The 25,096-nt window shown below is 39.6% G+C and overlaps 1 protein-coding gene across 1 annotated transcript in view; it reads right to left on the reverse strand.

The window, feature by feature from the left end:
* Nucleotides 1-21,962, reverse strand: part of roraa (RAR-related orphan receptor A, paralog a) — a 174,744-nt gene extending 152,782 nt beyond the window's left edge. The window contains exon 1 of the mRNA XM_038705299.1: nt 21,647-21,962. Within this exon, the coding sequence (XP_038561227.1) occupies nt 21,647-21,800 (154 nt within the window). The 5' untranslated portion in view covers nt 21,801-21,962. The remainder of the gene's footprint in view (nt 1-21,646) is intronic.
* Between the last annotated feature and the right edge of the window lie 3,134 nt (nt 21,963-25,096).

A 25,096-nucleotide genomic window follows, 5' to 3' on the forward strand; every position in this document is an offset into this window, starting at 1 on the left:
ACTTGCAGTAATTTAACATCATTAAATTCTCAATTATGAGCTGTCACTTCATAATGAACAGTGAGCAATTTCATTGATTTTTTAAGTGAATACGATCCACTGAGCAAGTACAACACTAATTACTTCATACAAACTCTTGAGTCAAACAACAGATAAACACAAGCGACATTTTGGCATGCACATCCATGCTGCTCCGCGCTTACACTTGAGAAGCTCACAACGTCTGACGGTTTTGATGTACTTCAGTCAGCCGGATATTTCCCTTGTTTAGACAACCTGCTGTGGTTTCATCATGTGAATGTCTGAAATCATACAAAATAACCTAAACAGTCACATCGGATCCCAGACGCAGACATAACTTGCCGTTTGAATTCTAGCCACAAGCCTCTACAAAGAATCTAACAGTATTTTAATTACTGGGAAGCTGAATATTCATGTTATCTATGCTGACCATCACAACAATTTAAAATTTCATTTTAAATCCCCTTTTCTCAACTTTCTATCAAATTAGTGTTCAAAGGCACACAAAGGACCGTCTGACTTGTTACTAAACAATCAAAAGCCAGCAATGATGCTTGTTAAGCTTCAACATGTTCAGCATATCCAGCTGGCAGACCGTCATTACACAAAATCAGACTTGCTGGCAACATTCTCTCCAAAAGATTTAAAATGACTGTCATCTCCTGATATTTAAATCCTCATATCTGCATTAAACTATTGAGAAATATCAGAAATATAAAACATAATTAGGAGACACCAGATTTATCAGTGAGTGAATCGTTTTTCTTTGCGTGGATTAAAATGTAATTTCACTTTTTCCATTAAATACAGAGTGGTATAAATCATTTTATGGAATAGATAGTTGAACCTGGGCTGTCGCTAAGGGTCAAAAGATATCCAAATGTATGGCACGGGATGAAACCACCCAGTGCTCCGCAAATCAGCTGGGCACAAAATACCCTTCTGTTCCCACTGTCACCTCCTGGTACCTTCACGCTTTGTGGATATATCAGGGAGGGAGGGGGAGGCAGGGGAGAGCCAGAAACCACGGGCTGAGGCCGAGGAGCTTGGATAAATTAGCCAAACCACTTAGGTGATTTCAACTAAAATTAGCAGTGCTGCCTGTGGGCTCCATCAATTCTGAACTTGCTCAAACTCTGACAAGCATGGGGGAACTTTTTCCCCCTGGCTTCGCTATCTAGGAGCCCCCTCTGTCTGGCTCACTTTCCTCCTTACACCCTGTCCTCTGCTTTCCCTCTACATTTTACTAAAAAGAGCTCCAATTAGGGCTCTCAGCCACTTTGCATGACCACACCGACATTCAAAGATATTATTTTTCTTTATTTCTTACCTTATTCATATCAGAGGCAATTGTAGTATTTCAATTAAGGAACATTTCCCAAGGTTTGCTCTACAGTGTATTAACTGAGTGGGCCGAGGTTAATAAGAAATTATAAAATTGAACATTATTTCAATTTGACATCACAAATAAATGGTGTAAGTGTTTCAAAACTGTGTTGTGATTCGTTTTCTAGGTTCATACTCAGCATCCAGTTCCATGATCACAGGTGCCCACAGTGTCTGTTGACACACAACAATGTGGTAGCTGAGAAACCACATGATCTGAATAGGGTGGAACACAATGAGGCTCCTTTTGCAAAGTTATAACACAAATATTAGCTACAGGACATCAGAGATTTCTCCTTTTTTTTGTACATGAAGTACATTATGCACATATCTCACTTGATACTGCAGAACAATGTACTTACAATTAGAGAATGATATAGCAACCATTTGTTAGAATTAAGCATTTTGTTCTGCACATGCAGGATGAATAGACAATTGCCTTTATAATCTGATGACATATGTGCAACATGTAGTTACACCTGGCTCCTCCTGGAAATTGCCAGTCTACCTAAACTGACAGTAGGCCACTCTAAAATGGAAAATTTATATTTAGTCAGTGTCAATTGTGTCTCCGGAAGGCATTTCCAAAACACTGTAATATCACATGCTGTATTAGAAACAGAAGATAATGTGGAGAACATGCACACAGTACCTGAACTTTATAAAAGCAAAAGTGAATCCTCTATTTAGCCACACAGAAACAGCATCCACTCAGCCTGAAACATCACACAAACCTCATGTGTGACTTGGGGAACATTTCTCTATCCACATATGTTTATGAAATCAACCACACATTTTAAGGTGATTTTTATTAGCGTAATTAATTGCTCACAGTAGTTCAAGCTGCAGGGTGAACACCGCTTTTCATTGCTAATCAGACAGCAGCTCATCAGCACCCAGGCGCCATGCGTGCTGAAACAGAGCACGGGAGCATGAAAACCCAAACACATGTGTACACACACACATTCACACACCAATAAAAACAAAATGACAACATTTAAAACTACACTGCCATGACTCACAGACATTCAATCAGACATGTAAACATGCATAAAACAGTGACGGATCACATTTGCAGCTCGAGCATCTGCCCGCAGAGGTTGGGCAGATGAAGACAGAAACATTTCATAGGAGGAAATGCATGGCTCCAACTAGCCAAGCAGACTAAATTGACCTATTCCTTAATCGCTTTTAATGAAGACAATGTGAGCCCTGAGAGCCGGTGAGACCTCGGGTGCTGGCGCTGCCTGTGCGCACTACCGAAAACTGCCTCCCACACAAAGCTGAGGAGCTGATTTTTAATTCTAAATTGTGAATTCCAAATCATCTCTCCCTGAGATTACCTTTCTCCCAGCAGACGTTCTCTAATTTGTTCAATTAATGGGAATAGTGTTCCAATTAAAATGTCACATCCAAATGAATTTAATTTGAGATGAAACTGCCTGTGACAACTGGTTGGCGAGAGATCTCTGACAATGGAAATGAATAAAGCAGTTATATTAACATCCATCAATCCATTTTCGACTTTTCCCTAATAAGGGTCTTTTTTATTATTATTATTGTTACTTCACAAGATATCTCAAGATTATGTTCAGAAATAAATCAAATGGTTGTTGGAAAACCTAACTTGCATTATTGACATGCCCTCATTAGTTGGATTGTTTTACTAGTTTATGACCTGTTTGATGGCACTCTGTTTTGTAAGGTCCTACCAAGAGGCAGCTCAAGAGATACCACTGAGACAAAGAGCTCAGAACAAATTAAACTATTTGATCACACTGCTGTACAACACCAGAGCTGGTTGAATTTTTTCTAGCCATTATGCAACTGCTAACATCTGTTACTTCTTCCCAGACATTATGTGCTGCCCAATAAAGTTGCACAATTATATTTTGGGTTTGAACAAGAGCTTAAATTTACATCAACACAAAGCTGAAACAGAAGGACCCGTGCAGACCATTTGAGCATTTAATGAACAAATCAAATATCACCAGGATAAAGGTGCTAATATGCTAATTGGATGACTTTTTCTCCCAGGTGAAATAATTTATTTGCTCACATTAAATGAACTCATTTTGCTTCAACCTCCATTTTCTACTGGGCCACGAGCGGTAAAAATGTATGCAGACAAATGTTCTCCTCTCTTTTGGGAATGTCTAGCGGAGGACATTTCTCTGGGAATATGCGAACATTCTTTATTCGGCGTAACAGCTCCTGCAAACCTATTGTTTTGAGTTGACAAGGTGCTCCACGGAAGCACGTCAGCTCTTATATCAAATTCGCCATTCTGACCTTCACCCTAGTTTCAATTGGGGGGGTGGGGGTGGGGGAGTGCACGTGAAACAGAGTGGGAGAGGGAGAGGGGTAGAGAGAGCGAAGACAGGAGAAGTTATAGAAAGGAGATTTCCAAGGACGAGTCCAACTTCCTAATGGAGTCTCCAGAAGCTGGAGACTGGTACGCCAGTGAAGAGGAGGGCAATAGGAACAACAGCTTCCTTTGGGGTGAAACAACAGGGCAGTGGTCAAGGGTGCTATTAAGATAAGCAACCAGATAACTGGCAGCTTTACTGATCCATCTACTGTACCTGTAAAGCATTACAACGTCATATCCAGCTATCATCTATAGTGTAGATGTCTTTATAAAAATAGCTACCTACTCTTCACTTTTAAGACTGCCGTTGGTTTCCTCTCTTCATAAGTTAGATTCTCTTGTCATCTTACATGGTTTGTGTATATTTCTAAACTATAGAGGATTAACAGCCTGTAAAAAGTATGCTGTCAAGGGGCCCAATTTCAAACACAGCTGCTTATTTTGTCATTACAGACCTCCCTGTACTAAGTTGTGTTAAAAATACATCTCCTCAACACTGCTGCTGGAGTCCGAACGGTAAAATACCTTTTCTTAAATAAAATATGAACGAGGGGGATTTGTTTCTGCTGCCTTTCATGACATCATCATGCATTTTGGCAACCGTTACATGAACTGATTTAGAATCAGATGTTAAAGAAGCTTGTTGACAGTAACGTATCAGCCATATTTTAATTTACATCACACTTTCTATACTCACTTGTTCACTATACACAAAACTATGGACTCACTATTCTTTATCAGAGGAGATACAAAAAAGTAAAAAGACAAATCTCTTTTGTCTTCTGTTATTTCTGACAAAGTGCTGAAAATGTTGCTACTGCAACACTTTCTCCATATGCCTCCAGACATCATCAAAAGACTATTTTTACTTTTTATTGGTAAATCATCAACTTTTATTTGAAAGTAAAACAAATGACAGACGTTTCAGCCCCTTGGCGCACCATCATGCGGGCAGGACAGCAAAGCCAGGCAGCCTGACGAATGCCCAGCCAAGGCAAGCTGGAGGGAAGTAAAAGACACTCCTCAAACGGGCCCGTCAGCTTTCAAAGAAACAGCCATTAGTGAGTGCTCATCAAGCGGGAGCAGGGGTCCGTCCATTCCCCTGGTGAAGCGGAGCAAACGGCAAACCACAATGCGCTACGAGAGCAGGGAGGCGGAGGACTACAGAGATGAGCCCTGGACCCAGTGGTGTTTCCGAGTGGAGTCAAGCCGCACGTCCCAGGCACACTCAATTCCCAGCCCAACTGTCACTGCTGGCACTCAATTCAGCCCCTTCAAGCACATAATCTGTGCTCGTATGGCTGTTAAACACCACACACTCCGGTCCTCCACTCATCCCATGCCATGGTATTGTTGTGTCTGCCGTCTTTCTTTCTATTATGGAGCCATTAAAGGATTTGGATGGAGAACCATTTCTCAGCATATGGTATCTTGATCAGCAACAAGGCAACTTAGGGACAATAGATTCCTTGCACATTTAGAACCTAGTCATTTTTTATACCAGAGGTACAACAGGAAATATCATGTACTGTATATCTGTAGTCTGCTTTGGAGCATGCTATAACCACCGCAATCATTTGCTCATTGGTTCATGCAGTGAGGAGCTGTGTGCAGCACTATCACCTGAAACAAGTGGGAGAGAGCTAACTGAGATTCTTGCAAGTTGGAGGGAGAATCGTTGCATTAATCTCAGTGAACACAGTGTGGTCTAAGGTGGCATGGTGCCATACTGGAGATTCCCACTTACAGCCATCTCGATGACAGAGCGATAATGTCACATGGGTCCAGGTGAGCGAAAAATGGCAGCCTGTTTGATGCTCAGCCGGCTGCTTTAATTGGCTAAAACAAAGTAATTTCAGAGCAGTATGTGGGGCACGAGGGGGTAAATTATGGGACAGAAGGTCATTGCTTCTCTTTTACTCTGCTGTGTGCCATCCACCAACACTCCCAGCATGTGCTACAGTTAATATTGAGATCTATTATGCACTAGCCTTTCACCATCTGCTTCACACACTGAGAACCTGTGCTGCACACCTTGTTACTGAATTTAAAAACAGAAAATTTTGTTTTGCTACACTGTATGTCTGTTTAAGGATGTAGCAACATTCTTTGATTAGTGGGGATCATGCAACACTCGGATGTTAGTGGTGGTTGGCAAATGGTAATATCATCAAAAAAGCTTTTAAAGGGCAAAGAGCAGAGTATTTTTTTAAATGCCTTCAGTATCCATATGGCGCAGTCAGAGCAGGGAACAATCAAGCGTAATGCCAATATGAAGCATTATATTTATTCTATAGTTCAAATGATACTGGAGCTGCAACCAATGATTAATTCCATTATAAACTGATCTTTTGATTACTTTTTGAGTTAATCAATTAATTATTTTGTCTATAAATGTCAGAAAATAGTGAGGAAAAAAGACTCATACAATTTTGCCAGAGCCAAAGGCGATGTCTTCGAATTCCTTGTTTTGTCCAACCAACAGTCCAAAACCTAAAGGTATACAATCTTCAACGAAAAACAAACGTATTATATTTGCAACACTCAAACCACAGACTGTTTTTTTGCTTCCTAAATGACTAAATTCATCAATTATCAAATTGATGTTGATCTATTTTCTGTCAATAGAATAATCTATAAGTCACTGGGAAAAAAAGACGTCGGGAACATCAGTTTGAAAACTTAAAGTAACAATCTCAAAGATTTTCATTTAAATAAATTATAGTATTAAGTAAGTATGAAATAAGTCATTGCCAAATGAGGCAACACAATGGTGATTAAGTCTATGGCCCACCTATTAAAGTATTGCAATGTTTATATATTTGCAGTAAGAACTGGGTGTCGGTGGTGACATTCCCAGAACAAATTCTGCATTAAGTCACTCCTAATGCAAACCGAACTTTCTCTACTGCTGCAGTTTCACATTAAAAGCATTTACCTGGCAAAACACAAGTTGTCTTTTATTGTGAAGTAGCCACAGGAAATGCATCTCTGTAGTTCAGCAAAAATGCGTCTATAAAACAATGGTAATATTCAGCATTTTTTGACAGCGGATCAGTTTGAGTAATTGAACAAGAAGGTCACTGTGGCTGCTCCGGAGCAGCTATAGTGAGCTGTTGAGGATGAAGAGCTGCAGGCAACTTCTCAGCGAGGTACACAGTAAACTCCTTTACAGTGCCCTGCTGTTCGCAGACTCATGCCGTGTGCAGCATTATGAATTAGAATTATTGCCTGACTTTTTTATTAAAAAAACAATAGTTGGTTTTGCTGCCCCCAGAATTCTAGGATCCATAGTATTAACTCGCATTTGCCATTAGGCCTACCACCAGTAACTACAGGTCAAATCAAACCCGGACTGAAATCTTAACAGTTACAACTTTAAACTAATTCAAAATATGAATCCAGTAAGACATATGCTACTTATGAAATACTAAATGATCTGCTGATATCTAATACCTACCGTAAAACTTTGATTAATAGCCCGGGCTTTTATTTGCTAAAATCACTGAATTGACCCTGCCTATATTTAGGACAGGAGGAGGAGTTCACATGGGACAGGCCTTTAATGCCTTTTGCACAAAACTTAAACTACTATGAAACAGATTATTTATTTCAAACAAAATATTACTTGTATAAAGCTTATCCAATCATATCAAATACACGTCATTCATTAGATCTAGCTCTGACATGCGCTTTTATTTTGAAGTAACATCACAAAAAACAACATAGTGCAGGATGAGAGAAGTTAGCAGACAGAGCGCGATGGACTTCACATGGCAGGATTTACAACTTGGATAAATTTTTTATGAAAAGCTGTTTTGCTTCTTTTGATCAGTGGACCCTAACAGACTAAAGAAATATAAATGATCAAGGAACGGACACATTTGGACTTAATGAGCGCTTCAAAGGTAACGCAGTCAGAACTTTTTTTCCCTTTCCTCTCTTGTACCATGCAGGTTACACCGGTAAACCTATCAGAATTAGACTTTGGGGCTCGTTGTTTCCGTTAAAAAAAACTGAACGACTTAATTGTGGAGAATCTAACCGATCTAACGATGTGCAGCATGTTCAAACTGACATATTGACCATACCTTTAAACATTAACAGGGTTAATGGATTCTCAAAGTTAAATTTAAGACTTTTTCAGACCTTTTTAATACCACCTAGGATGAAATTTAATACCAAGTTCATGGCTGTATAATGGAAAATCTGTATGAATTTTAAGCCCGAGAAAATTAATTTACAAAGCTATGTGAATTTAATAAAATATTTTATTATAATACATTCATATTTAACACACTAAAGCTTTTTGGGGTGTGTTTGTACTTTGATAAGATAAAATGAATCAAGGACGTCACTTTGTGTTGAAAAGTGGTGGGGACATAAGGGTTCAGATTAGGGGTGTGACGATACATTTGGCTCACATGAACGATTTACAATATTGAGTTCACGAGAACAAGACAAGAAGACACTTTAACACAATTTGATTAAATATTCAATGCTGAAATATAAAAATGGGTGGTCTGGGGGTTTCCCCTAGACAAATTTGAGCACTAAACACTTAATTTCCTCAATTCTGGAGACATTTTCTGCACCAATTTGTAGTAGAATTGTCTTTATCTATAAAGTTATTCAGGTGACAAGTCAAAGAATATAATGCAGTACACAGTAGCTTGTTTTTTTAGCTTAAGAAACTTTTTCTCTTTTTTCTTCTATCTTTAAATTGCATTGCATGTTTTCTTATTGTCCAAATAATTCTTTCACAAAGTGTTTTCATTTGTTTTTTTAACATTTCTTGTTGCAAGCCATTTTCAGAACATGTTTAACAAATGCTTTTAAAAAGTGATCCAAGTATCCACAGTGTAAATGACAACTATGAAATGAATACAATATTTGTACACTAAGAACTCTTAAGGGGTGAAATCAAAAATACCAAAAAATTGTGTGGTATAAGTTGTTGCAATTAGTTACACCTTGGCTAGATAAGGTAATGTAATGTAATCTAATATAATATGCCAATTGCTTCTGTGATTATTAATTCTATTCTGTGTTTACATCTAAAGGCTGCTTGAAATACAGTATTAGCCTATATAGTATTGGCTTGAAAGCACCCGGGATAAGAAGTTGGGCTCCTGTTTGGGTGATGTAAGTTTAATGTGCGTTAACGTTAGTTGGACGTTTCCATTCACATAACTTTACTCTACAACAGTGACACAAAGACACCGTCCTCGTCTTATACACACCTGTTGTAACGATATCACGACCAGTAACCTGCAGCGGGTCTTCCAGCTCCGCTGTTCCATTAGCGCTTGCTAAAGTGTGACTGGCTCGCACTCCGACTCGCTTGTTGCGCTAACCTCAGCAGCACTGCCCTCAGCCTCAACCGCCAACTGGTCATATCTCTGGCTTTCTGAATTTCAAACAGTTGCCCATTCTCAGGCAACGAGCTAGCGTTAGCTTGTTAGTAGCACGTCAGAGAAGTTTTGTTTTCATTCCTGACAACTGACTGATACGCGCTAGAGCTTGGATGCCAGAGCTCGTGCACCGCGATCACTCCTCAAAGCTAAACGCTGATGTAAACGTGAACGTTAACTGTACTGCCCTGTAACATTAGTCACACCAAACGGAGTATATTATTAAGTCTCACACGCACAAAGTAGGTTTTAAGAGGTTTTATACATCCAAAGAACTTCTATAAAAACCAGACCAGGCGTTTAATTGGGACCTGCGTTTATTTGTCAAAATGTGATCCCACACCAGGCCAGTAAAGGAGATAGGCGGCTATTTGGAACTCGGCTATTAATTGAAGTTTTATGGTATATATACATAAATGGTATGTAATAGAGTTTCATATATACATGCAATTAATGTTCTTTACCTCATCACACTCACTCATATGAACATCGTTTCTTAAGTAGTACACAATGTTGATTTATCATTTTATTCATTTTGATTTTTACTTTATTACAGTATATTCCCTAGTGATATTTTATCAAGATTAAAGGTAAAAATTGACAGAAACAACAGGTCATAACAAAAGGTGCAGTACTGCAGACATTTTTCCAATACAAAATCACATGCGCAGACAGCATTTCATTAACACTTGTGTATCTCTGTGTGCATTCGAGCATGTGTGTCTCTGAGCGCTCATTCAAGCGTGTGAATGTGTGCACGCGCTTGTTTGAGTGTTGAGATACATGATGCACCTGTGTTAAACAAATGACCCCCATGCCTGTGTGGGTTTCTCCCAGGTGTGGCTGATGCATGGATCATGTGGTGCAGAGTGCTCGGGGCCACATTGGCTCAATCGTCCTGGGATCATCTCTGAATGTGGCCCTGAATTTGCATTGAGTGAAGGAACGGTTCACCTCCTCAGCACAGCCTTCGACGCATCTGAGGTGCAGGGGAGGAGTGTGCTAGACCAACCCCCTGCAGGCAGAATCAGGTGTTATCTGTCTGACTGGGGACACCACCATCAATCTCTCCTGTCCACTTTCCTTTGCCCAGAATCAAATCAGCACAGGGTAATACATCTGCGCTGACGACGTGCAGACAAGATAAGCAATCGAGTATGCCAAAATTTTGCCATGTTTGCCCGATGTGTGAAAGGAGTAGTGATAATGTATTTATCACTATGTGCAACTGGTTTGGCCTTTCCACTGTGAAATGATACTGCGATAAAATGAGACAGTGCTGTTCCAGAGCTTTGCATTCACCTTAACGCTCCATTGGTAACTAGAGCCAAAGCAACAACAATCTAGGTGTGATGTTGTTGTAAGTAAGTCAAATAACAGCTTTCATCTTCAGAACAAAATGCACAGTGCAAATGTCATCCTCCTTAATAAGCTTCGTAGAACAAAAAAATTCCAATTTGTTTAGTGTTATCTGTTTTGATCTTAGTGCAGCCTGAACAGAGCTGAATGACCAACCACTAATACACATAAACACATATACATATGATACTTTGGAAATAAGAGGTTCAGTACAAGCTGAACCGATTACACTATATTACAACAGGGCTGCTCTTCAAGGTTAAATTTTATGCTCCATTTTATTTTCCATTTATAGGCTCACAATTTTCCTATATACAGAAAACAAAATATTTCCTCCTACTGCTGCATTGACAATAAACTGAGCCCTTGAAGGCCAGCGATTCAAACAGTATAAATGTTCAGTGTTGCTCTTGAAGTTTTACATTCAATCACCTGAAACATTTTGACAAAAGCTTTGCCGATTGCAGGCTTTTTATCCACTGTAAGCTGTCCAGAAAAGATGGTATGCCGTGACCTAAAACATTACCTCTTTTTCAACATTTGAGTTTTTTCTATAATTAATCTGTAAAAATATAAATGGAAAAAGTCTTTTATCTTCTCGCGTTTAGAGTACCCTAACTTTACTCTTAGATCAATCACAAGTCTGTTTCACTTCCCTGGCTCATTCAAAATTCAGCAGTTGTGCTTTCAGCTGGTTCAAACAGACAAAATAACATCGCCCGAGTTCTGCTCTTTTCGCTGGTTACCTGTTACGTGAAGAATTGATCTGAAGATTTCACCGATTACTTTTACAAGCACAGTGAGGTCTGGCCTTGAGCTATACTGCAGACCTTAAAGCCCCCTGTGAGCTAGCCTACAGCCTCAGATTATCCTTCTGGCTGTTGCAAATGTTTCTGTACTGGAGACTAAAGATGACCAAGATATGGCTTTAAACTTAGGAAGGACCTGTTTGAGGATCTTAGGCAAGCACATTTAGCCCCATCTGTCAAATTACTTTACAATTATTTCTTATCTCCCCTGGTTTTAGATGTGTATTGTCCATATGTTGCTCTACAGTAAACTCAAAAGTAAAAATAGCAATTGTACTTTCTTGTAATTAATCTGTAAAACAAGGCTTTTTATGCTGTGGGTCACTAGGCTGCAGGAAGTTTAAAGGTGACACAGCAAAGGGAAAATCTGAAAGTCGCCTAAAAGATGCTGAAGAGAGCAGGAGGGGAAGAGGGAGGTGAAAAACCTCTGTTGACACCTGGTCTGTATGATAATCTGATCTGTGTATGATGGCTCAGAGTTTGAAAGGCACTTTGTCCAATTAGAAGTGTGCAGCAAATTTCCACCTGCCCCTGACAGAGATGAAGTGGCTCTTTCAGAAGACGCTGTGGCACGGAGCCAGCAAAGAGAGCCCAAACACTGCAAGTGGAGCAAGCAGAAATTAATGAGCATCACAAGCCACACTTGTTTAACACATGATGACATCGAATGAATATTCCCTCAGTTAAACTGTTTAATACTATATTTCAATTACTACATGCGTACAACCTCAATAAAGGCTGAGTAAAAATACTTTGTAAAGAGAGAAGAAGTTGATGGCAGTTTTGTGTTTTGACCTTTGATTTGTGTTGGATTTTTTTCTTTACCTGCCACTTTCGCTGTCCAAGTACTGTCCATAACCTAGCTTTAACCCACATACTATACCATTCAACAACTTTTAAAAGTGAAAAAAACTCCAGTTTTTTATATTAACATAACTTGAAAGCAATAGGAATCATCATGTGGTGAGAAAATTTCAAGTTCTTCATAAGTTCATAGAACAGTGTATAAGGAACGCCTGCACGATATGCCACTATCAACATCAACCAAAGGCCTTCATCTTCCTATTTCTGTATGTCTATTTCTGTCTGTCACATAAAAATAGGCTTTTAACAACCCAGCATGGCGTTAATTATTGCCTCTTAAGTACTGCATTAGTAAAATAAAGCTGCAAATATTGATTGATCAGATGATATTTGTCAGAGAATGGGAGCAGGATTCGTGTATGTATGGTGAAGAGTGACTGTCTTTCAATCACTGTCAGACAGCAGCACAGCAGCAGCATTGCTGCATTGATTGAGCCCCATAGTGCCTCACTCTGTCTTAGTACGCCTCCTAAAGCAATCAATCCACAGACATGCAAGAACCAAATATTCATTAGTGACTTATTCATATTCAGAAGCTGCCTTTTGAAAGTAACAAAAGAGCAGAGTTGTCTTTGACGGGCACATTACAATGATTATGTGACATACTGTGTAAGGCATGAACAACTGTGATCATCTTCTATTATTTTATGAGTAAAGAGTTGTGTTCACTATTGTTGTCTGGCAGATGAGGAAATCTGCATTAACAACTAGATTATCTAACAAAGATTATAGTGTTATGATTAACAAGACTCAGACGAAATGTTACACCATGAAACAAATACAAATGGCTCCTTTGATTTCACAAATGTTCAAGCCAGAAGTCTCCACTCAGATTTGTTTATAATGACACAAATATCTACATTTGGATAACTCGCAGACTAGTGTGATATGTTTCAACAAGAAGAAGCTAATAGTTTCACACAGAGTGATTCAACATGATTAATACTTATGGGTATTGTTTAACTACTCCAGCCCATTGGCCCTCTGTAACTGGCAAAAAAAAGAGAGATGGGCTGCAATGTTAATAATTAGTTGGTTCTGCGCTCAAAAAAATTCTGTCCAACCTCACTAGATTTTAATCAAAGGCTGAAAATAGTAGCTGATTGTAATCGGCACTCAGAAGTCACCAGGGGTTTTTGAAGAGCCCGTCAAGCCTGAGAGTGGAGCTAATTCGATTAAGTGGCGGCAGTACCTGGAGGGGATGGATCTGTATCTCTCCCTTTTTTATTTATGAGATTAAGTCGCGCTTGTTATTCCAATATAAATAATCAAGCCAACAGAAATGACACTGATTTTCAAGTTGTTTTATCTTCCTTGTCTCCAAAAGTTTTTTGTTTATTTCAGGTGACAAATAAACTTTGTTGAGTAGTACTCAACTTAGCAGTACTGATGTAACGAGGATGTGATATGCGTGCTCAGCTTTTCACAGCATTTTTACCTTACACCATGTGATAGCACCAAAGAAAAATCTAAGTATAGGCACTAGAAAAAATGTTCTGCTCCTGCAACTATATTATTTATAATATTTGTAAAATTAGAAGATGGATTTGCGCAAAAGAAAAACAACAGCAACTTCACGTGTGGTGAAATAATGATGCAGAGACTTACAAAAAGTAAAAACACACTAGGAAACAAGACTAATAGTTTCAGCAATTCCAGAGACCACCTTCTCTTGTCTAGACTATTCTAGTTATATTTAATACATCCTGAGAATACACAAGTGCAGGCATTGTTAAGTTACATTTTTATTACACCAACCAAAAGAGAAAGCACCTGGCTTCTGCTGCCTTGCTACTGTTCTCCGCTGTTCTTATGCAGACAGCTAAAAGCATGCAACACCTATTTCTATTTTTCATCTTAGTTCGATGTCGTAGTCCACCACGCAACAGTCCTTATAACAGAGCTGCAGTGAGGGCCATTTAGCCTACAGAAAGCAAGATAAATAACGGTTAAGAGGCTCTTGAGGTGTGCTGTTTGAATAACATATTTTAGATTTTACAACGTCACTTCTGCCTGTTGTAAAGTGTGAGAAACTCCGTGGAGATTTTTCTCTCAAGTGTTCAACACATGTCAGTGCTCTGCAGCCTGCATGAGGCGGTAAAGGCTCTGTGGTAAAAAAAAAAAAAAAAAGGGGTTTCCTCTGAGTGCGCAGACCCCAAACGGCGTTAGGTTCACATGATTTGACACACATGACATGAAGCCACATTTAATGTACAGTATATGTCCAGTATGATTTTGATCAAAGACACCGGAATGATGGTTTCAAAGATACTGCTGGTCAAAGTTCCTGAATGAGTGCTGCGAGGGGCTTACCTACCTGGTTGGGAGCTTTGCACCCTCTACACTGGTAGAGATGTGAAAGGCTTGGCCCTAGATGTGACATAAGAATTCCTCTGAGTGATCCTGTCCACCACTCTCACCACCTCTTTCCCTCTAGGCCTCTTCTAAGGGGCCCAGTTCATATCAGAGAGGCACTGAGCAGCACAGAGCAGCACAGAGCCAAGCAGCACTAGTACTTAGGTCACAGTGTACCACATTAAATTTAGACTCCTTTAACGCCCTCCAATAATGCATCTGGAGTATTTCCGGTCATTACTATTCAGACTTCTATCTAAGATACAAACTTCTGTAAATGGGCCATAGATCTGAGCTATCATTCACCACTGGAGATTTCACATCAAATCTGGTGTCTGTCACCAGTTGAAACTTCTGCGCCAGACCCAGTTAAGCCACTGGTGATTCAAACTCAAAAATAAATTGTCCCGCAAGACTAAAACTTTCATATTTGGTCTAGGGTAAGTTTGACATTTCTAAACTTTTTTTCAATTAATATACCCTACTGGGGGATTGCGTTCCCTACAATATCTACCCATTATATTTAAAAACTGCAGTTATACCAGAACATTTGTAGAATGCATTTTGGTAACAGTGTTTTAGTTTGTCAGACCCTCAGATCTATAGTGTGTGCCCTGAGCTGTGTAACGAACTGGTTTGTAATAAGTCAGCACCAGTTAACGGCTTGTACAACTATTGCACTTGAAAAAAATTCCTCCACTTATTGAAAGCACATGGACTCAAATAACTTGACCCTTGATAAAACAAGTTTTCTGCATCTGCATTTTCAGTGCCACGGAACACAGATGATCGAAATTTGTACGCAATTGATATAAATGCATGTAGATTTCAGCACGGTTGAAGCTATGGTCAGACTTATAGAGAGAATCAAGTGTTGAACTCAGGCATATGGTATGCCCGCTAACAGCTAGAAATGTCACTGTGTAAATGTTAACTGGCTGGGGAGGACCAGTGTGTCTACAAAGCAGTTTCCTACAATAAAATCCACAGGAGTCCTTTCATGCAGTTTCCTTCGTACCAAATACAGCAAACGTACTACTCTACATCATCACGGGTAATTTGCACGATAAGTAAGTCCTTCATATCATAGATATGGAAGATTAAATGCTCCAATGATAATTACAAAAAAAAAACGCCTGACCAAAAAAGTGGCAGAGTCGCTTTTCAGCCTTGCACTCGCGCTAGTGGAGCCCAAAATATCCAAATGTCTGCTATTTAAACATAAAAAGTACCAAAACCACTTAGTTAAAAAGGTCCCATGAAACGTCTTTGTGAGTGTAATTTTCTTGCAGTCTGATCTGTTTCTTCACAAAGCAGGATGTTACGGCAGGACTTCAAATCAGAAGGGACTTCATTTAAATATTTGAATATAATGAGTTTAAAGTAAATTTAGGCCATTTACATCACAACTAAGACACGTCAGGAAAGTTTCTATAAAGAGACACCTCTAACACAAACACAGCCCTCTGATCTGTATTACTCTAGCTAAAGTCACTTAAACTTACAGATTGTGTTTGATGGTGGTAAAATCGATGATGTTTTATCGGACAGAATTTATTTAGACAATGCATCAACAATTTGTTTTTTAAGTTGGTTTATAATATTAAGTTGGTTTATAATTGGATTAAAAATATTCAAAAATGCAGGACAATATTTTTGGTATATGATAGTTATAATATAAAACAAGCCACTGAGCACTCAGTTAGGGTTGATTTAACAACTAATCCTGATGTTATATTGACATTCACAGTATGCTTGGCAGTATATCAAGGTGTTGAGGGTATTTACAAATCCCCCCATATGACTGTCAAAACTATGTTCCTCTTTCTGTTAAACTGATAAGGAAATGGTGTATTGAGGTGATGTATTATAATGTATGCTCTTACCGTAGGTGGGCAACGCCGCTTGAAACTTACTAACATCAACTTCAACGCAATGACGCAATAACCCCATTCACTTTTCCAGCAGTTGGTAAACAACGCGCACACGGGAGCTTTAGCTGCAGCCTGCAACTGTAACCTACACTTTACATTTACTGCTAAACTGACAACTTGACTGCTCACCTTTTCATCTGCTCCGCTGCATTCACCGTCACTCTTTGTCACTCGCACTCTCTCGCTCAATCACACACTCACTACACACACAAAAAGGAGCTACTGGTCAGTGACTGCAAATGGTGGGGATAATGTTACAGGGTTAGTAAAAAAATTTAAATGTCTCTGCCGTTCTCTGGGAGTATTCTGGATTTAGTCTTGATGATAAAGATGAGCCAGCCAACTGGCTAGATGTGTGCACATCTTCTCCGTTCAGCCCACAGATGTGTGGTCTCCACCGTTGCAACCTCCTCCAGCCAGAATCTATGGAAGAAGGGTGCTTATTTCCTATTTATACATAATTGGGCCACTTTTGTGTCTGATTCGCCACTCCCAACAGTCACAGGGATGAACAGATTATCTGCCCCAAATATCCTGTAGTGTAAAGTGTTTACAGACATTAATCTTAAAGTTACCAACTGGATTGGAGGCTCCCTGATTATTTCCTGTTCTGTGAAAGTAACAACAATGAAATGTTGAGTAGAAACCCGCAACAGCAAATGAGAGTGAGCTGACCGGGAAGCGTCCCAGGCGTAAGTTCATGCTAAAATGTGTAAACCATGCTGATTCTGTCAACTCAGCCATTGATTTATTCTCATTTTTTTGTTTTTCTGTGCAAAACATAGCAATCAAACGTGCAAATAGCTGACGACGACAGTCTTACTTTATGTTTATTCATTTTTGAAGTCACGTTTGATCACACAAGTTTCTGTGAGATCTCAAGTGCTTGGAATCGCAACTCTGAAATCATTTAGTAAAACGGCAAGTGTGTTATCATGTATCTTGACCAAATTGTCTGTTGTGTACGTTCTTACGGTTAAAATATTAAACGGTAAAAATCTGTTGGCTGTGTCTGTGAAATCCCACGTTTTTAAAATCGGTTAAGATTGGAAAATCTTATAGTGTGCACCAGTAGGCTAATTGCATATGAGACACACAGCATTGTAGGCTAGACAATGTCACACATGCAGCTGGTATGTCGTTTTTTGTGTGTGTTTTTGTTGTATACCATATACCCCGGTGAAATGTCAGGAAGGTAATACTGCTCAAGCCTAATTCACAGGTACATCCTCCTTACATAGGCTAAACATGCTGCTGCTCAAATGTAATTTGACCTTTGAAGCTCATAACAACAGAAGGCCTTTTTTTTCCAAAGGTAGGGGTGCCAAAGTCTAAACTAAGAGCAGATGCCACGTCTATGCAATAGCTCAGTGTACAGTTAAAATAATTCTGTTCTTCTTTTTCAGTTAAACTAGCTGTTTCCAACAATAAATCAAATACTCAGCTGTGAATTCAAATCGGCTGATTGTTAAATGTCTGACACATACCGATGAAAAAGTTCATGATATCATCACCTCACCCACACTTAAGAATTGAAAAGGCAGCAGGGCTGAAACTCGATATTATGTTACAGGCAGCCAGCCAGAAAAAAGAGACACCTAATGGAGTTCCTCTCCAGGATCTGTCCGAGCTGAGGGCTCAGCTATAAGCCTATACCTGTATCTTCATGCTCTCCAGCGGGCAGAGAGCCCTAATTCCTTGAATTTGAGAATGCCACAACCTCAGTAATGTTGCCGTCCATTCGAGTGGTGTGCGAGCCCCATGCCAACTGCCGGCTTTTCGAGATTTTGTGCAAAACTTTTTTTTAAAAGCCTGGGTCCCAGATCCGTCTTGTGTCAACAACTAAATAAATGCTGCCACCCTAGCCGAGAGCTCTCATTGCGCTGCCCAAAAATAAAACTGCTGGATAAAAGTCTGGGTATGTGTTCATTAAGAGAAGACTGAATATATTCACACCCTACCTTTTTAGATGGGATCAGCAACTAAAACTGCAGTGTCAGGTAAGATTTGTTTCCCACAATGAAACCAACATTTAAAACAGCTGATTTTTTTTTCACTTAAGAAAATGGTAACACAAGCATGTGACTGGCCATAACAACTACAAATGTGACATAACAAGTTGAAAACTGGTATTTTGTTTGAAAAGCTCAAAAGAAGATTAAATCTAGATATGACACTCAGGCAAGCTAATAAGCAAGACACTGTAGGAGACCACACTGCATGTCACCTGGTGACAACTTTCACAACATTAAAAGCAGCATAATGTTTTTTTTGTCTTTAATGAGTCATCCACCTCTTTCTCCCTAACGAAGGAAAATTATGTTCAGAAGACTCGTTGTCACTGAAAATAACAATAACAACAATTGTACAGCATAAGAAGACAAGCGTAGTAGGCATTTAGTGCAGTCTTCTATTACAGTAACACAACACGCACATGTACTGTAGATGTACTTTTGACACTCAAACTAGCTTATGTTAACAGAGGATCCAGGACACAAGAGCTCTTATCAGATCTGCGGCTACAAAACGTCTCTATGCAATTGTGAGGTTTCAAGCCCCTGCAGAGACCATGACCTTACATAACCAAGCCATTAATATTGATTGTTTCCAAATTTGCGAACTGAGGGATCTTGCAATATGAAAATAACACCCTTTCTTCTTTCCAGTAATGATATCTTCAGCCCTCCAAGGCCTGTTCTCTGACCCACTCAAGTCTTACAGCAGAGCTTCTGCTGAAGTAAGCCCTTTCTACTTAAAAGGTATTAGCACTCAGGGTTAAAACAGTAAACGCTCTGCATGCAGGATAAGAAATGTGCATCCTCAGAAAGTCTAATACAGCTGGTGTAAAGAGGGAAACTGTGCTTGAGCAAGTGTCTGCCGCCTTTCAGATGTTGGTTTCTGTGGCTGGCCTGAAAAGCCCAAGTCTGAGCAAAGAACAGTAATCCTAAAAAATGTCCGTAACACCACCATGAGTCATAAACATAATTTATTGTTTTTTTATTTTTTAGTAATCCCGCACTAAACAGTGCCAGTGCAATGAACCAACTGCAGTTGCGTCTTAATAGACTTTAGTATTTTTACATCAATGCTTTACTAAATAAAGTAATTAAGGCATAATTTCTTTATGAAAGCACACTTTTTTTCTATTCTCCTGTATGGTGAATGTTCTGAATATTTGAACATTTATGAATAATCTGTTTCGTGAACCCATTTAATTTGAAAACAAATATGTTGCAATGTTATAATGCTTTGTAAAAAGTACAGGTTAGAGGGCAGACCACAATAGATTGCCGTTACTGTATGTAACTGTACATCAAAGCTACAGATGGCAACTTCATGATTCTGAATGATAAGATAAAAAGGGAATTGCCTGTTGTTACCACAGTCTTCTGAAAATTGAACAGGCTCTGTCTGTATGAGGGAATATACCAAATGATGGGCTAATACACACTAAGATTTGAACTACGAAGCAGAGTCTGAAATAATTTAGGAATTTAACCCATTTCAGACAATTAGTGACTTACAATAAGTTATAGAAAGTTCTCAAAACTTTTCTTTAAGCTGTCTGCTGCTAATGATCTCTAACAATCAGGTTTTTTTCTTTGCAAAAGGGTCAAAACTAAGTTTCAGTGCAGGGAAACTCCTTCAAAGCTGCAGAGGTTGTCCCACTGAACATGTGTTTTTTTTTTCACCCATTCAGCATTACATAACAGACCAAACCGTTCTTTTTCCTGTCTTTCTCTTTCCCAGACGCACTTTAATCCTGTGCATAAAAGGGTGGGGTGAATATGGGTCAGCAGGTTAGGAGTGTCTCAAAGTCAGACTTGCAAAAAAATAAATCAATCCACGAAGCCTCCCAACTACCTGTCTTCGCCCCACTATTACATAAGTGTTCCGGCTGTGCCAACCGACAAAGTCACACAGTTTCCCTTCGGGAGCATATAAATACCCGCTAAAGTGCCTTGATTTTTGTAATTAAACAACCGTTGTGATCATGGCGAGTGGGTGCAGCTCGTGTAAAAAGTGAAAAGATCTACGATGATAATTTCTGCTCCCAGTTGCGCGCCGCTGTTTATGGCTAAACCTGTTACATAACCAGCTTACATTCCACATTCACCATATCACACTCTAAATATACCCTTGCGCACAGGAATAGTGCGCACACACACGCACACAAAAACACCGTGCAATGAATTAATTGTCACAAATACACCGTTCGCCTCACTGTCATGTACACACCAACTCTGCTTGTCAAGAATCAGCAGAGAAATCACTCTATCTTTGAACTTGGATGAGCCCGGTTAGCCTGCACAAGAGACAGCCGAGAGGGGGTGTGGTTAAATACTGTCTGTACTGTACAACATGGACGGGACGTGGTGGATAAATCACGTAAAATGAACTAGTCCTCTGTAGCAACGCACACAGACTTTTGACGAGCTAACAGACAATACAGGCCTGTTTACTTTTTCATTGTCTGATCATGTGGAGGTTTTAGTCGCAAAAGGCGTGCAGCGCCTTTCATGCTTGCAACAGTGTGTGAGAGCTGGCGTTGAACAATTTCCAGCTGCTGGGGCGTCTTTTTGCACACAGGAATAGCCTAAATGTGTTAGCTGGAGATGTAAAAATCCATCCAGACGGCGCTGTGTGCTGTATCAGGAATAGTGGAGGACACGTCCCCTGTACAAAGGAGAATGGGACTGATCGATAAACTGGCCCACAGTCTCCAAAAGTTCACTTTTGACACTTTGACAATATCGCGTTTGAGCGGACAGGTTGGCCCGTTTTGGCACGAAGAGAAGCTCCTGTTGGTCCATTTTAAGTTGCTGGGTAATTGATTTATCTTGCAGTCTGAATAAATGTGACATCTGTGACCGTATCACCCCCCTATGATTTGAGCTGTCAGTGGAGCCTGAACACCAGCAACACACACCGAGGCACTAATTACAACCGAACAGAAAAGCCGCGGTGATAAATAAAAAGCCATGCCCCTGTGGTTGGGTGAATTTAGAGAGTGAGCAGTTATTTATGAGGGAAGCGATTTAATTCATTTATGAAGTTTGATTATTTTTTTTGTAAATCCCCCGATCGGTCTTTATTTCTCATACAGTAAAAAGCGAAATACGGTACGCTTACCTCTGTTGGTGCTTGAACAGGTCTGCCTTCGAACCGGGGCTGGATGGTCCGCTTTCCGGAGCGTCTCCAGGTTTACCGGGGTTTCCCTGACCGGGGTAGCCGGCTCCGAGGCGCTGTTGCCCGGGTCGCTCGCTGGATCTGGAGGGGACTCCATGTTGAATTTCAGATTTACTGTTTAGCTACTGCTAGTACTTAAAACTAATTCTATGCGATCTGTGAGCTCCGACACTACGTCTTGCTATCTAATTTAGACTAGAAGTAAGAAATGAGAAATGCGAGTGTGTCTGGAGGTGGGTGTGTAGGTTTGATTGTCCACTAGCAGCGCTAGTGAGAGCTCTAGTCAGGCAAACTGAAAAGGGAGAGGTTGTCAATAGCAGAAGAATAGATGTAGGCCTGAAAAGTAATCCATGCTGGTCAACCCTGCGCAGTTTTACATGGGAATGGAAATATTTTATTAGTCTAACCTCAGTTGTATTATCTCACTTAGCCTACATGTTGTGTGATAATAATAATTGTATATCCCTATCTATTGGCTGCTGTTAAATTTGAAACTGAAAACTGGTCAAAATACATCATAATGACATGCATTTGCATCATCTCATAAACCATTTAATTGGGCTATTCAACTGGAATTTAAAAAAAAATAAATGTAATTTGCAAGGGAAATGCAGCAATGGTTATTTTTGCTTTAATCGCAATCTGCAAATCGCTTAGGCTATAGCTAAATAACCATTAACATCCACATCCTTATATTCCATTCACAACACACAATCACATCTATATGTTTGCAAGTTCGTAGTCAAAAGCGCAAATTTGGAAACAATCAAATGCGGAGGTAGCCTACAAGAATGATTTACTGCAAAATCATTAGTTGTGTGTCATCCCTGGCTGCAGCAGTCTGTAGGCTACTCCAGACCATATAACAACTCAATTTTCATGTCTATACATTTTTTAAAAAAGGATAGCCAAATCGCTTATCATTATTTTCATCATCATCACCACCGTTATCATCATCATCATCTCCACCGTGCTGTGGGAGGAGCGGACTGCATTTCTCAGTAGCCTACTCTGCTCGAGCTGATGAAAGGACTCTTCCTTTTACTCACAGCCTAACCTGTGTGTCTCCGCTTTTCCACATAAAAGTTATGATTGACAGCTGTTTGGAGAGGATACGCTTTCAGATACAGTGCCGTGTACAGCTGGCATCAAACGTCACTCTGGCAACCGGCATCCATGCGCTGCTTGTTGCGCAGCAATTACAAACACCATGCTTTCTGCATGTGATCGGCGGGCAAGCTGCGAGGCGGAACCCCGCCTCTTCAAAGCGGTGCACGTGGACTTTGACATGGTCCTGCCCTCTCAGTACAGAGCCAGATACTGATAGACAAGACATTAATAAAAAGAAATCACTACGCAAGAAACTAATGAACTTAGAATTAGTTATTTAAATAACAGAGGAAAGGTTTATCTCTTTAAACACATTATATATATATATATATATGTAAAATTAAAAGTATTTGTATATTAATATTCTTAAGGCTGACTTTACATGGTCTTTCTCAAACATTGGGATCGCTTAATGAAAATGATCATTGTTCACATAACATGTAGCCCCTTGGTGATTACATTTGATTGAAACCAGTATGACTTTCTTAAGCATAAGAAAGAAAGGATCACTGATATGAAAATGAAGACTCAAAAATTGTGAAAGTTAAGGTTATGTCTTGGACTAAACATGGCCAAAACAATATACATAAGCATCATTGTATTTGACTGCATCCACATGCAACAGCTGTAGTACACACTACAATATACTGTAATTGGCAGAAATGAAAGTAATGTACTTTAAGCAGATGCTTCGGTATGTATTCTCATTTCAAAAATGTCATCTTGTCCTGTATTTGGATTCTGTGTCAGATTTGGTCTCCTCTGCTTAGTGTCAGATTTGCTAATTAGTTGGGTGACAAAATATAAATTATGTAGCTTTTGTATAAGGTGTCAATCTTTCTTTGCTTTATATGTTTGTTTTGGATAAACACTTCATTAGTGAAGTGACATAATTTACATGAAGGTAAATGGTGTCAGACATGGTATTGAAACAAGGTGAATTATGCAGAGTACCATGGGTTACAATGCTTCTGTATGGTAATTAAATCAACTAATTTCAAATCCAATGAGCATGTGCAAGAGCGGATAGCATAAAAGCATAAAGCCAATGAGCTATGTGCAAGTTAGTCCATGTAAAAACACTGAATGCACTAAATTCTATAAAAAGTATTAAAAAACAGGCAACATTTTAGATTTGGACTAGTCACAGGGAGGGACTTTTTCAAAAGAAATCTGTTCTCATGTTTCCACTGCAGCACTCGTTGCGTGTAACTCACCAACAAGAGCATGATATAACTTTTGGAGCTGTGCTGCACTGAAGGCCGGCTTTTTGACAGAAAGCCAGAAGGAATCTCTCACTGCCAAGCGAAGAGGCCAAGTTCCATTCCTTCTGCTCAGCTTCAGCTCCTCCAAATTTCCCTGACCTCCTGACCCACTGCAATCTGACTGTGTGAACCCTATGCTACCATTCCACGCCTGTTGCATGTTCAGCATCGAGGCTGAGAAACTTGAGCTTGAGAGAAACACACTCGGGCTATTACCTCTGGAATACACAAACACACACAACACATCTGTATTACTAGTATGAACAATATATTGCTTATGCATGCACACCCACACTTGTAAATGTAGCCTACATTGTACACAGGTACGTCTTAATAATCCTTACACATGCATTTCATAAAGCAAGGATATGAAAGAATGTTTTATTTTGCACCTACAAAATATAGATGCAGTATAAATGCATAAACAAATTAAAGCAACATAAACACACACACACACACACACACACACACACACACACACACCAACACACTCAGCTGTGTTTAAACCAAAGGGATGCAAGGACAAGTTTGATGCTGCCTGTTTAATTTTTGAGTAAAAATGAATTATGCTGCTGTCACATTGTTGAGCAGGGGAAGGATGTGGTGGATGTGAAGCGAGTAGAGTAAGCATGCCTGCCTGTGTTTAAAAATGATTGATTAAGCTGACACCGGCTCAGGGGTGCAACACCGCTCTATTTTTCTCCCTCATTATGTAAGGCTATATTTCAAATCAGGAGTGCACTGGAGGAAGACACCAGAGACACCAGACAGGACACCCTTCAAATAAAAAGTTTATCAGACAACAGGAGGAGACTGATGAGTTTCCCCTCTAATCTTGTCTTGGGAGTGGAGATAGAAAAGAGGAAAAAATGTGTTTGTCAAACGACAGGGTGATTTTTAACAAAACACAAAAAATCAGTTTGACCAGTTTGGCCACAAGCACAGCATTCACAGTGTTTGTACAGTTTACTTTGGGGAAATGTTTGTTTAAAACTAAACTCACAATCGGGCAGCATAC

The sequence above is a fragment of the Micropterus salmoides genome, unplaced genomic scaffold, assembly GCF_014851395.1.
Source record: "Micropterus salmoides isolate LMB-PRFRI ecotype aquatic unplaced genomic scaffold, ASM1485139v1 Ms_hic_scaffold_8, whole genome shotgun sequence".
Lineage (NCBI taxonomy): Eukaryota > Metazoa > Chordata > Actinopteri > Centrarchiformes > Centrarchidae > Micropterus > Micropterus salmoides.